Source organism: Chelonoidis abingdonii, chromosome 1 (assembly GCF_003597395.2).
Source record: "Chelonoidis abingdonii isolate Lonesome George chromosome 1, CheloAbing_2.0, whole genome shotgun sequence".
NCBI lineage: Eukaryota > Metazoa > Chordata > Testudines > Testudinidae > Chelonoidis > Chelonoidis abingdonii.
This window is the reverse complement of record NC_133769.1, coordinates 231762681-231777681: the sequence shown is the minus strand read 5'-3', so window position 1 is coordinate 231777681 and position 15001 is coordinate 231762681. Positions and strand designations below refer to the sequence as shown.

At 38.3% G+C, this 15001-nt stretch overlaps 1 protein-coding gene across 4 annotated transcripts in view; it reads right to left on the bottom strand.

Annotated features, from left to right (window-relative positions):
* Window positions 1-15001, bottom strand: part of AP1S2 (adaptor related protein complex 1 subunit sigma 2) — a 45014-nt gene that overhangs the window by 20808 nt on the left and 9205 nt on the right. The window contains exons 5-6 of one of the 4 annotated variants that reach the window (XR_012654787.1): window positions 3823-3914; window positions 3262-3305 (exon numbers count right to left, since the gene is read on the bottom strand). The exons of 2 other annotated variants lie outside the window; for them this stretch is intronic. Coding sequence is in view for 1 of the 2 variants with exons in the window: in XM_032775300.2 (XP_032631191.1) it covers window positions 3870-3914 (45 nt within the window). In the remaining variant the exon portion in view is untranslated. The remainder of the gene's footprint in view (window positions 1-3261; window positions 3306-3822; window positions 3915-15001) is intronic. One more of the 4 variants, XM_032775300.2, reaches the window with a different exon arrangement.

Below are 15001 nucleotides of genomic sequence, written 5' to 3'. Positions count from 1 at the left end.
CAAGCACAACTTCTATTGCATCTAATGGGAGCTGTATGCATCTAATGGGATTTGTGTACATATTTACTGCATACATATAAACTCAAATTCATCTAGTGCACATCACCTGGATGGGTCACTACAAAAAGTAATTTCCACTCCCTTGGTATTCACCCCTTCTTGTCAATTGTTGAGAACAGGCCATTTCCACCTTAACTGAACTGGCTTGTTACCATTGACCCCTACTTGGTAAGGCAACTCCCATCTTTTCATGTGCTGTAATATATATTCTGCTTACTGTATTTTTCACTTCATGCATCTGATGAAGTGGGTTTTAGCCCACGAAAGCTTATGGCCAAATAAATTTGTTAGTCTAAGGTGCCACAAGGACTCCTCGTTTTTTCTACCACTATTTCCCTTATGTTTTCTTACTATTCATTATAACTGTAGCCTCGTCTTAAATTTGACTAAGTTCTTCATGGCAGAGACTGTCTCTTAACATGTGATTGCACAGACCTAGCACAGTGGGGCCCTGACTGGGGCATATGCATACTACTGTAACACACTGAGTAAAAACAAAAAAAGAGTAGAAACCCTGCATCTATAATATAGAATATGCTCTCTCACACACCCCTCAAGAACACAAATTACATTCCACTTACTGACACTTAGAATATGCAGTGTCTCAGTTACCACATGTATGAATATGCATCACACCCTAGAAACACTGCATGAAGTAGCCAAACAGAACAACAGATTATATAGGTTCCTCAAAAGCTCATAGTCTAACTGCCCACTATAGACTGGAACAGAACATTTTTGTAAGTTTCCATCTGAGGAAAACATAACAAATCAGGGAACACTGAAGTTTTACAATCACAGAATTAACACAAGCCAAGCCATAAGGATCACATCCTTATATAGGACTTCTGTTATAGTAGAGAGATGGGAAAGTACAAAGTACAAAAAGAAACAGAAACCTGATAGTGATGTTTGGCGGACCAAGTTCTCCTAGCAATACTTACAAAGGTTGTTGGTTGTGCTCAGTGAATGTATTACAAGACTCACTTCTTAAAGTTTTATTTCAAACAAACAAGTGACTCTCTTGTCACATATCAGTATTTTAGGACATGCAAAATTTGTAAGTCAGTAATATTCAGTCCCTGCCACACTGCAGCCCCCAACTACTTCTAGGAATTCCCATCCATCCCAGATACCCAGGATCTAGCCAAGACCCATTTCCTATTGAGCAATATAATACGGGAAAGGCAGTGTGGTCACACAACCCTCGAGTATCCGTGTCCTAGATAAATGTCCTTCAGATATAAATTTAATATGTATCTTCTATATCATTATAAATAACTACTCTCCTATGATGTGCAGGACTATATAAAGGCCACACTGGAGGTTGTTTTAATAAGATATAGTAAGTGCCAATAATTCTAATAAAGGCTCCAATCCCATATGGCAATTAACTGCATGAAAAAAAGTGCTGTAAGGCTTTCAGATGGAACTCTACCCAACTAAGTTTCAAAAATATTCCCAGCAAACAAATGCATTGCTATGAATGTTTATTCTCTATTTCCCTTAAACCAGCCTGTCAGGGTTCCCTCCCCACTCTGAACTCTAAGGTACAGCCATGGGGACCCACATGAAAGACCCCCTAAGTTTATTTCTACCAGCTTAGGTTAAAAACTCCAAAGCACAAATTCTCCCTTGTACCTTGGATTAGGTAACGCTGCCACTACCAAGTGATTAGACAAAACTCAGGGAAAGGACCACTGGAGTTCCTACTACCCCTTAATATTCCCCCAAGCCCTACAATCTCCTTTCCTGGGGAGGCCTGAGAATAAACAAGATGAGCACAAACCAACTTTGGGTTTTTTTAGACCACTAAAAAAAAAAAAAAACTTTATTAGAAAGAAAATAGTTAAAAGAAGCACCTCTGTAAAACTAGAATGGAAGATAATCTCAGAGGGCAGTCAGATTCAAAACACAGAGGATTTCCCTCTGGCGAAACTTTAAAGTTACCAAAAGAAAACCAGGAATACACCTGCCTCTCAAGTACAGAGAAAAATCACAAGCCAAAATAAACGTAAGCTAATGCATTCCCTTGGTAGTATTTACTAATCCTAATGGAGTTGGATTGCTTGCTTTCTTGATCTGTGTCCTGCAAGCACACAGAACAGACAAAACAAAGCTTCCCTCCCCTCGCAGATCTGAAAGTATCTGTCCCTTTATTGGTCAGGTGCCAGTTAGGTTACCTGAGCTTCTTTACAGGTAAAAGGATTTTGTGCCTCAGGTCAGGAGGGATTTTATAGTACTGCATACAGGAAGGCTGTTACCCTTCCCTTTATATTTATGACAGCCTATCAATTATTTTATTGAATTAATCCAAGTTTTTGTTTTTATGTGCCTTAAGTCTTCATCCTACACAAATTTATCAAGTACCCTTCCCTCTTCCCACACACTTTACAACACTGAACTCCTTCACACTTCCAAAAAAGTGGAAAGACTACTTTCAGTTGGAATTTGGAGGAAGGGAATTAATAATGTTAAATCTAGGTAAGTAATAATCTGAGGTCCAGAAAATTTTTACTGTTTAAACACAAATGCCAACAATTGTGTTTAACTGACATGATTTGGAATGCAGTTTAGTGGTCACTGTAGACCAGAACAAACTAATAGCATTGCAGTCAGCTGACATGAACCTGAACATTTTGTCCTTGTCTACCCTGACCATTAAACTGCATTCAGCATCACGTAAACCATAATTGCTGGCAATCATGTTCATGTAAGATAACATTTTGTAGTGCAATCCAGCCCATTTGAGGTCCAAACTTTATCAGTACTCTTGGATGCCAACACAGGAGTCAAATGACCAGCAAGCAAAATTTTATTTAAAAGGCAAAAAAAGACAACAAAGGAAGTTTAACTATTAAAATTATGTATCATATATATAAACCAGAATTACGACTAATCATAAAAGGCAAGCAAGCATCCGAACTCATTCTTTGCAAAACGTACTCTCTTAAAGATGAAATTTCCTTTTATTACTTGCAAAATTTGTGTACATTTACATTCAGCTGGTCTAATGAATTAAGTCTTAATCTTTATGCATCTGAAACTACACTTGAAATAAAGCATTCCATTGCACTTGTACACAATAAAAGCTGGTATATTTAACTACATTTATGTAATAACTGATTTACACAGTAAGACCTTGACTAATAGGTCTTCAAAGTGACTTTTTGTGTGCGCGCTTTTTGAAGACAGTCTTACCTTTTCTTTGTAACACTGCCACAATGCATTCCTCTCTTAGGGGCCTGCACAAAAATATGTTGCAATGCACTATATATGCAAATAAGTTTATTCTCTCATGCAGCATCACCCAGTATTAGATATATAGTCAATTGCAGTAGCACTCATTCTATATAGGGCCCCATGTCATTTGCCTACTAGAGGTAACAGCACATTTTCCAGTAAACATATGTTTAAGTGGGTTGCTTACAAGTAAAGCCAAACTTCTGTTTAGTAAATTAGTTTTGGTATACCAATTGTCTAAACTCCATTAACCCATTTAATTACCAACACCAAAACAAAGCTCATAAAAAAAAAATCACACTTCAAATTGATGCTGTTAGTATAAAAATGAAAATAAAACAAAACCCCCACAGCACTCTCCAAATACCATCATGCAAATGTTGCAGAAGGTTAAACCCATCACCCATAATTTCTGCGTATATCCTTTACTCAACAGGCAAGGACTTCATTATACGTGCAACAGTATCTGCATAGCACCCATTTAATCCATGCCACCAAAATGGTAAATCTGGTAGTTACCAATTTAGAGGGGGGTCAAAAGGGCTAAAGCCTTAGACTGCTCTTAATCATAAGATATCCTCAGACAAACCTCCCCAGTCTTCATTCTGGCTCTACAAACACAAAATTAAGCAGCAGTGAAAATTTCATAGTTACTACTTTAATGAATTATTTGTAGGTAGATTTGTCTAGGTACACTACGAAAAATATTCTGAACGCCACACAAAAAATAAAATCAGTTACTTATAACACTAGTGTACTTCAGCTGCTATTGATTTTCAAGAAAACAAATAATTTCATTAGATTAACTAAAATCCACTGCTAGAAAAAACGCAACTAACAAAGAGGAAGAACATCTGTTTGAGGATCCCAGTAAGTTGCATTGTAAGAAAAAGCTCACTATGGTTTGATTTTGATAATTTTTTTAAACAAAGGCATGAAGTTTAAGGATAGAGAAGTTTTAAACCTTAACACAAAAAAAAAGAAAGGCGCTTACTGAAAGTTTAGAAACCCACATTTACAATTAACCATCACCCAGGAACCCAACTGAGCTTTTTCTTACAAAAAGAGCAGTAATATCAATTGTTCACTACTTATAACTGTAAGATTTAAAAAATATCAGTAAGAAGCCACAGCAATTTTGTGTATATCTTTAATCCCTGTAGTTCTATTTCACACAGAAAAATGATTTTAACCATTAATACTGCTCTGTAATTAGAGTAAAATTGGTGTTTTATGCCTGTATAAAGCAAAAAAGTTACATCACTTATAAGTTCACTTATTAGCTACCATACTCTCTCTGTTGCAGTTTAGAGCAAGTATTTTAATACAAAATTCACTGAACCACATTTTTACATCACTTCTCCTCTGGTTACCACTAACAACTGAGTTCTGTATGGTAATAATTCATAGCAATTATTTTCAGGTAGCATTACTATATGCAAAGTTAAAAATAGATGGATTAAGTACAAATGTCAATGGATTATCAAATTTATTTAGATTACTGATTTTAAAAAAACATTCTTTCTATAGTCAATCATACAGATTCTCTGGCATACATCTAAAAAAATCTCTACAATTATTTGTTACAAACCTTAAAATTCAGCACTAGAATTTATATCTTGGTCAAAATTTCTTCTTTTGGGTAGAGACAGACATGACATAGAAGCTATTGCTAAAAGGGCACCAACAACGTGCTTGGTACTGTACAAGACAGACCCTAACACAAGGAATTTACGGTATAAGACACAGAACAGGACAATCTGAGGGCAGATGCAGTGTTAAATTGTACCTACATTTTTTAGCTCCTAATGTTACATTCTATTTGAAATTCTCTCTTCCACAGAGGGAGTTTTTCCAATTTTTAACCCAAAAGGTTAACTGGAAACTCCAAGTACAAGGGAACACATCATGAGCAAAGAGCGGGTGGAACTGGAAAGCCTCTGAACATATGAAACATACGTATTTCTCTCTTCAGCATTGTGTTGATACAAGGAAAGTATAAAATATACTGAAATGTAGATTATAAAAGTTTCTAAATAGGAAACACAGGATTTGAGAGACAAGATATAGTAGCCAGGGCCGGCTCCAGTTTTTTTGCCATCCCAAGCGGTGAAGCGGAAGCAGGGGGAAAAAAAGAAAAAAAAAAAAAAAAGCCCCGATCAGCGGCACTTCGGCAGCAGCTCAACCGCACCGCTTCATTCTTCTGTGGCAATTCAGTGGTGGGTCCTTCGCTCAGAGAGAGACTGTTGGACCCGCCACCGAATTGCCGAAGACCCAGACATGCCGCCCCAAGCACCTGCTTCCTTCGCTGGTGCCTGGAGCTGGCCCTGGTAGTAGCAGCTTTATTGTAAAGCAGAGAGTTCTCCAATTGTTCTGTGAACTTACTGTGCATATTGACGAAAAACCCCAGTACCTAAAATCCTCAAAGTATGATACATGCAATGGCAATGCAAGCTTCTTCACGTTGCCTTGTCATAGCATGCCTCAAGCCTGTTCTGGAATAGAGCATCTCTGGGGATAAACTGGTAGTTTAGATTGGAGATATAGTGATTCCTTGGCATGTCGGCAAAGATTGTTGATAATAATTTCAAGATAATAGTTTTGTAATGTGGATGCTGTTCACTAGACCTCACATCACAGAGGCTACTGAACAGCTATCAGATGGTAAGGACTCCCAATTAGTATTAATGAGTCTGAGAGCCTCTAAACAGGAAGCATTATCATTGGGATTTCTTGTAGTACTTTGAACACAGCTAGCTGATCTAGAAAACTAAATTTAGCACTAATGAGGAAGAAATTTTGCAGCTAGCATATGTGACATTAAGAATTTATTTTGCTTTTATTTTTAAATATATGAAGCTTTTGAGGACACAACTCCTTTTTATAACATCCTTCATAAAAAGACATTTAAATTTTGAAGTCCCCTATCCAATTCCATGTGAACAAAACTGAAGAAAAAAAAAGGGCGAGGGGTATTGTTACACAGCCGAACAAATTTTTGAGAATTGGTGAAATGGAGATTTTAGGGATCTACGGAACTGCCTGAAAACCTGCTGCAGGAGACATTAAGTGAAAATTCTCTGCAATCATGTTTCCTAACTTAAAAACTTATTTTCTATTTAGAGAAATTCACATTGCAGCTTTTCATCTACCGTGGTTCCGATTCCTCCAAAGACAAGAGAAAGTTTGTTGGTTGTTCATGAAGAAAGCATGGTTAGTGGCATTAAAAGCTGATTTTTATAATATAGATTCCACACTAAACTAGTAACACCAGCTTAGCCTGCCACTATTCTAACAAATTCAGAACTTGATTTCTATTGTTTTAAGTAATACTAACCAACAGGGTGATGTTCCAATATTCCTACAGTTTGCAAATATGCACACTTTTGTAATTTATCTATCACAAAGCCAGCTCTACCTTCTATGATATGTTTAGGACATTTTAACAGTAGCCTCAAAAACAGTTAATAGAAAGTATTAGTGAATTTATATACTTTTTAAAAGGTTTTATGCAAATCCAACTACAAGCAGAATAGTAAAACATCCAGCCAATCATAAAACAAATACCGTATATATACTCGTTCATAAGCCAAATATTTTTGGTAAAAAAAATGACGCATCAAAAGCAGGGGTCGGCTTATAAATGGGTCTACACCAAAATTTGATGATTTTAAACTCTATGGAATCATTGAATTGAATATTAATACATTTTCTTTTGTTTACCTGGAGCATCTGCAAACATGGAGCCCCTCAGCTCCCTGTAACCGTGGTTCGCAATTCCCAACCAATGGGAGCTGTGGGAAGTGGTGCGCCATTTCCCACAGCTCCCATTGGCTGCGAACGGCAAACCACAGACACTGGGAGCTGAGGGATTCCGTGCTTGCAGATGCTCCAAGAAAACAAAACAGCCCGATCTGCCAGCAGCTTACCCTGATGGGCCGGGAGCCAAAGTCTGCCAACCCCTGAAATATAGGGTCGGCTTATGAAAGGGTCACACAGTTTTTGCTATTTTTATGTAACCATCTTGGGGGAGTTGGCTTATAAACGAACGGGCTAATGAACGAGTATATACGGTAATATAAAAACAGGATATAAAGATTATAAATCACAGCATTATATCAGAGCATAAAGAATGAAGAGTTAAGTAATTATAAAACAGACACATATGAAGAATACATGATAATGTGGCATGGTTTAGAAGTTTTATTGACATAATTTTAGGATGGCCACATTTCTGCAAGTCATTGCAAATAAGTGCTGATCAAACCTCGATACCACACTACCATGTATCCCATACATGCCATGTTACCAAAGAAATTATCTTAGAAGTGTTTTATTTATAAATTTTGTAAAACCCAATGACAGCACACAGTATAACTGAACGACAATTAGTTCAACCCACATGACAAAATTTGACTAAACATGAATTGTTCATAAAAGTGATATCCATTGTTTTAGCAATCTCTTCTTGGCCCATGGGGGACAGATATTTTAAAATATAAACATTTACTTCCATCATAAGTTACTGATCGGGTAGGAAAGAATATAATAATTTATGTCTACTCAAGTTATAAGCTTGAAAACAAACACTTAAATAACTGACTTAATTTGGGTTAAAGCTGTTGCATTTTGCTTTTGAATTCAATATTTTTTAACAAGCTACCCAAATCTCAAGAAACAAGCTGTGCAAAAGCTGTTTTATTTCACGGTTAGAGCCTACAGAACCTTCTATCCCAGAGGATTCCCAAGTGCCTCACAAAAAACAACAGTTCTCCCCCCCACCCTAGCACTGAGATGCAGCCACATCTTGCACTAAAAGATGCAAGAAAGCAAGTGAGACTTCAGGGGAAAGTTTAGTAGGATGAATGAAGTTTCCCAAATTGGACCCAAGTATTTTATTTACATATAGGCTTTTCTACAGCATTTATCACCATAGTATCCGAGCACCTCACAAACATTAATGAATACATCTTCACAAAATGTAAAATCAGATAGGCACAAAGAGATTAAACGTCTTGCTCAAGATCACAGGAAATCTATGGCATAGCCATGATAGTACCCAAATCTCATGACCCAAACATGTCCTAAAACAGTTCCACAGGCACGAGATCATCTTTCTTGTATCTGGCCAGGACACCAGGGCTAACACCTCTTTGTTTGTGGGCTATCCCTCAATACTAGGATGATGTCTGCCATGGGGAAAAGTCATTAATGAGACTTAAGATGGCTGAGGAGTCCAATTCGTGCTTCACAGGTTTTTCCCACATATCTGGCAAGTGCTTGCTTGGAAAGAACACAACTGCTGGCCTGGATGCCATACCCTTTCCTTCTTCCTCTGCTGTTTCTCAGCCTCTTGAGCAAGGCAATTTTCTTCAAAATAGGATGAGATTTGAGGTATGATACAACACCACTACAGCTCTCCCTAATTAGTGGGGTCAATGCCTCCCTTCTCAATATATACTTTCAGGGTCTCTTTGTAGCATTTCCTCTGTCCTCCACAGGTCCTCTTACCATGACTAAGTGAGAAAAGAGGAATTGCTTTGGAAAATGAGTATCAGCCATCCATACACAATGACCAGCCCAGCAAAGCAGATGTTTCATAATCTTTGCCTCCACACTGGTGATGTTAGCTGCAGAGAGAATTCTGGTATTGGTACAATGGTTTTCCTATACGATACAGAGAATCTACCTAAAGCAGCGCTGTTGGTACCACTCCAGATGCTTAATATGGCTTTGGTATGTCACCCATGTCTCGCTCCCTAAAGAAGAGTGGGGATGACTATTGCATTGTAGACCAGGATCTTAGATTCCATCCACAGATCTGTCAGTGAAGACACAACAGAGCAACTTTCCAAAGGATACGCTGGCACAACGGATCCCATGTTCAATCTCCACATCAAGATTGGTTGTCTGGAAGAGGTGGCTACCAACGTAAGGGAAATGCTCAACATTTTCCAGGGGTTCACTACCAAAGACAATTTGTGGGAGAACAGGGCAGCTTGTTCTGGGGCAAGATGGAGGAGTACCTTACTCTTCCTAATGTTGAGGGAAAGTCTCAAGCTATGATAGGCATCTGAGAAGAAATATAGGGTGGACTGCAAGTCAGCCTCAATGTGTGTGAGGACAGCACAGTCATCAGCATACTGGAGGTCAGTAACAACAGTCCTGGTGACTTTAGTTGTAGAATGAAGACGTCACAGATTGAAGAGCTGGTCATCCATGCGACAGTCAATCCCAATTCCAGAAGAAAGGCAATTACAAAGAAGAATCAAGATTATGGCAATAGATGGAAAAAAGGGTTGGGGCAATAACACAGCCCTGCTGTGGCTGGCAACTATACTGTTGCTTAATATGCCTTAGCATCTCCAACAAGTACAACTGATCAGGACTTATTTCACATCTCATTCTGAAGACACCACCTCCAAAATGCAGAGCTGCATTCTTCACCCTCTTGACATGTTGGGACAATGGTCTAGTATTACATTTAGGGGAAGACTGCTGTCAACTTAATCAACACCACCACTTCCTACATCTCCCTGGGACTTTAAGGTCTCCCAACCAATATATAGATTTCCATTGTTGCCCAATCTTCAGACACTTCATTAAGTGAATGCTCCCCACTGACACACACAGTATTGCATTCTCACCAGTGTTCCTACAATATAACTTACAGTATATACTCGTTCATAAGCCGAATTTTTTTTTTTTTTTTAGTAAAAAGGGAAGCACCATGAACAGGTATAGAGAGGGAGAGGTGGGACACAGCCCCTCCCCCCAACAGAGGGAGCAAGGAGAGGCACCACAGCCAGCAGAGCCAGAAGATAAGAGGCGGGGCCAGAATCTCTCTGCTTCTGGCCACACTGCTCTCCCCCCAGCCTCTGAAGCAGCTGCAGCCCTGGGGCTGGCAGGCTGCAGCCGTGCTGCTCGGCACCACCCCCCAGAGCAGGCTGTGGCCGCGCCACCCGGCCCACTGGAGCACACTGCAGCCGTGCCACCCGGCCCAGCCTGCTGGAACATGCTGTGGCCATGCCACTGGGTCTGGCCCACTGGGGCAGGCTGCAGCCATGCTGCCCAGCCTGCCGGAACAGCTCCGGCCAGGCCAGAGACATCCTCCCCTGGCCCTCCCCAGATAAAGTGGGAAGGGATGGGATGGGGAGAGTATGGGGGTCCCAGGCTAAAGATGAGGTCATGTGGGGGGTGGTCACAGGGGTTATACCCCTGAACCCCAGCTTCTCCCCCTAAAAATAAAAATTCCCCACCAATTGCTGTTCCAGCTCATCTGGGTAAGCAATTGGGGCACCGGGACACTTTCCTGAGGTTTACATCCGTGCCTGCCGCCGCTCAAGGTACACAAACCATCTCAGCCCACCAGTGGCTTATCCCGATGGCCCAGGAGCCAAAATTTGCTGACCCCGAATTATAGGGTTGGCTTATGAATAGCTCATTTTTACTTATCCATCTTAGGGGGGGAGGGGGGGGATCAGCTTATAAATGAACCAGTTTATGGTCGAGTATATATGGTAATTTATAAAATACAAATAAAATGTTCAGTGAAAAAGAAATCCTTGCATGAAATTAAGCATATATATAAATTTTCTAAAGGACTGAGGTCTAGATGTAGGATGGCGAGATGTGTCCCATACACAACTCCCACTGATGTCAGTGGGAGTTATGTATGAAGAACACATTTCCCAATAATACTGTCATGATATGCAGGCTTGCATTAATTAGTCAAGACTCTGCTATTCTCATTCATTCTTTTACTTTTGTGGAATATGAGCAATTGCAGAAGCACTAAATCTGACAACAGTTAGGACGATGATATCTCATTGGTTTATACTTTAGGATTATATTCATAACTATAAGGGCTAGAAACATTTTTAAATGAAGGATGAGATCCTGCAGAAACTGAATGTGAAATCACCAACATTCACACTGAAAGTGCTCCACTTACCAATGGCTGAGTGTTTCAGCCTCTGTTTACTTGGATACAGTAAAACTATCTTAAGCAATCACTCAAGGGGGACAAACAAAAGCAGCTGCTTATGGAGATGGTCTTCTAATAGAGATGGTGAAAAATTATGTTCTCATCCACTTGTGGAGATCCCTTATATAGGCTTAAATGTTTGGGGATTTTTATTTTGAAAAATTGCTATTGCTAGCATTATTTATATGCACAACTGTTATATACTACTAAAGGCCTATTACAGCCTTTAGAACCATACCCAATCCTACAGTCTACATAACTGCTCTTTCAAATTAACTGTTTCCAGTTTCCTCTGATGGGAAATTCTCATGGCGGTTCCAAAACAGCCTCTACTTCTATACATAAGTTGCCTCTCTCAGTGGGGAAGCAGGTTTTTAATACCAAAAAAAAAAAAAAAAAAAAAAAAAAAAAAAAAAAAAAAAAAAAAAAAAAAAAAAAAAGTAGACAGAGGAATAACATTGAAAATACACTTCTTCCTCATATTCAAGGACAAGAGGTCACTAACAAATTAAGATGCAAGATATTTAAAAAAGATGAAAAATACAGTTAATTGTTGGTTTTAATGAAGCACATACTTTAGTAATATTTAGTAAAGATTAGACAATTATGAATACAAATATGGAAACAAAAAGTAACCAATTGTGATTTACCAACAGACCTTTTGGTCATACTGTTGGAATTTCCACTGAACACAAACATCAATATTTACAGTGAAATATCCAAATTGTTCTGCTGAAGACTACTGGAGGAATAAACCTCCAATGATAATATGTGGGTTGAACTATATTTGGGAAATTCTAGTGAAAGAAAAATTCACCTACAAAAAAAAATATTTCAAAACTATTTTGAAATGTGGTTACTAGAAAAAAATCAGCAGAAAAAAGTCTCACCAGCTGGCAAGCCTTTAACAGTTATATTCTTTGTTTAGTAAACACTGATAACTGTTTTGTTTAATGAGATTAATTCTTTATGTATTCTTAAAGAATATATATAATAGCATCTGTAACTATACTTGTATTGGGACTATTATGTAGGTTTGCACAGTATTAGTCGGAGACAGTATCTCATACTCGTGGCCATCACTGAATTACTGAATTCCTATATTCCTAAGTGAAAAACTGATACTTTATTATTGTTCTGTACTATACTCAGAAATGCAAGGTGGGTGAGGCAATCTCTTTTACTGGACCAACTTTTGAGCTTCACGAGCTCATCTTCAGGTCTGGAAAAGGTAACCAGAGTATCACAACTAAATACAAGGTGGGACAGATTGTTAAGAATAAGGGGTTAACACACATTGCAAAAGAAACTTCTTAAAATGAAACAGGCAATTAACCTTTTTCAAACCTGAAAGGGAGGTCTGTTGTCTCTTCCACCAACAGAAGTTGGTCCAATAAAAGACATAAGCTTACCAGTCTTGTGTCTCAAATCCAGTAATCACCATGGTACAACAATACAAACTATATTGTTTGTGTTATTTATTTGTTACAATATCAAGTATTATTAAAAACAATTAACAGTTTTAACTGGAATTGTAAACAATCATGAAATTGGCCACATGACCTTTACTCAGCCACAAAAATATGATGCATAAGGAAAAGTAAAATTACTTTTCAGCTGTTCAGTATGAGATAAATAAATGAGAACTAATGCTATAGCATTTTATGCTTAGGAAATAAAAAAGTCACCACAGTTGAGCTATGACCTCAAAAGCAAAATATCATCTTTTAACAAAAGTATGCCTCAGTAACTGTTTTGAGTCACTAAATAGATTGGTAACTGCAATAAAACAGCCAGTGGACTATCAAATAATGCCCTAATTCAGCAAAGCATTTAAACACGTCCTTAACTTGAAGTGAACCACGATGCTTAAGTGTTCTGCTAAACCAGGATTTACTTAAGATTGTGCTTAAATGCTTTGCTGACTTGATGCTTACATCAGGAAACAAAGATAAAATATAAAATGAAAAAATAAAATGAAAAAAGCAATATCCACACACAAGAAAAAAGTGCATACAGAGATTAGATATTGCTACAGATCTTCTGGAATACTGTACTAATTTCAATGCCAACCTGAGAAAAGAATAGAGGGAAGTGGCATGGAAAACTGGCTCTGTAATTATAACGACAGTGCAACGTGGTTAATATCACATCAAGACCTGAACATTTTTATTTCGCAGTTCTATAATATGACAAAGAATTTATTCTTCTCAAACGGAAATGCACGTGCCCCCCTTCACCTCCACACAGAGAACGTCAAACTACCGTCAGGGTTGCAGCTCTTTTAAAGATGAGGGTGAGCTGTGTATCACTGATAACTTTAGTGGCCACCACCAGATACAAAAACACTCAGTGCATTATCAGTGTGAAGGGAGTTAAGAAGACCACTAAAGAAAAATGAGCATCAAGTACACATGAAACCACAGCATAAGTCTCCAAAATCAGTAATTAGTGAGATGAGCGCTAACTGAACTGAGGATGGAAATTACGTTAGTATAACTATGTCCCTCTTGGGTGTGAAAAATCCACACCCGAGCAATGCACTTAAACCGACCCATCCCCTGGTGTACACAGCAATAGGTCGATGGGAGAAATCGCCCATCAACTTTGCTACTGCCTCTCAGGGAGGTGGAGTACCTACGCTGATGACAGAAGCCCTCCTGTCTTCACTGAAGCACTACAGAGGCACAGCTGCAGCATTTTAAGGGTAGACAAGCCCTGAGTGTTTGTAAGCGACTATAACAGCACTGAAAGGTTAAGTACATGGTACTCTAAAAGGTGCTCTACAGTATAAGGCATATCCTGGAAAACTGCCAGGGCAATACAAACAGACAAGCCTATAAGAGGCCAATTCACTTTCAAACAACTCGCCTTTGCATGTTTTCCTTTTAATATTACTCAACAGCCATTGCTTCCTCCCACTTAAGATCTGTAAAATGATGTTCCTTTGTGTGATATACATTTCTGAACAGCTAGTCATTATCAAAATCCGTTAGAAACACTAACTAGTCAATGATACATAAATGTATTAACAGTACTTAATTTTTTTTAAATGACTGTCAAGTACCAATCCATTTAGGGCTCAAAGAAAATCTTTAGCTTTGTGATATATTGTGCATATGAGGAGTGGATCTAGGGAGAAAAAAGCATACTGATGTTTGAAAAAACTTGGGACTGGTAGAATTGAAGAGTGTATTCTATTCTTGAGAACTTTTTCTGAACTACTCAGAGAAACAGAAATTCACTGAAATAAAAAGATCCTCCAATGGAGACACAAACTCAACATTTCAGTATTCTTCATCGATAGACTCTGGACTCACGTTGCATCAACCAGCATGAAAGGAAAGATCCTACACTAAAATATATAATTTTGTGCTAAACTTTAAAATCCTCAAGTCCTTAAACTAAACTCTCACCGAAGTAAAAAAGCAGCCCTATAAAGAGTGCCATTTTATATTTGACATAATTAATCTATCAAACAGTGACAAAAAACTCAAAGTTTCCACCATCACAAGGTAAAATAAACTTCAAAAGCAGAAAGGATACAGATTTTTGTTACTTCTTGGTTACAATCAGGAAAATAGTTAACCCAGAGATCATAAAAGAAATCAGAAGACTGGGGGTGGGGAGACTGTTTCAAAGAAGCAAATTCCACATTTAAAAAGAAAATGGCGGGAAGGAGACAATTTCCCATTGTAAAAAAAAAAAATG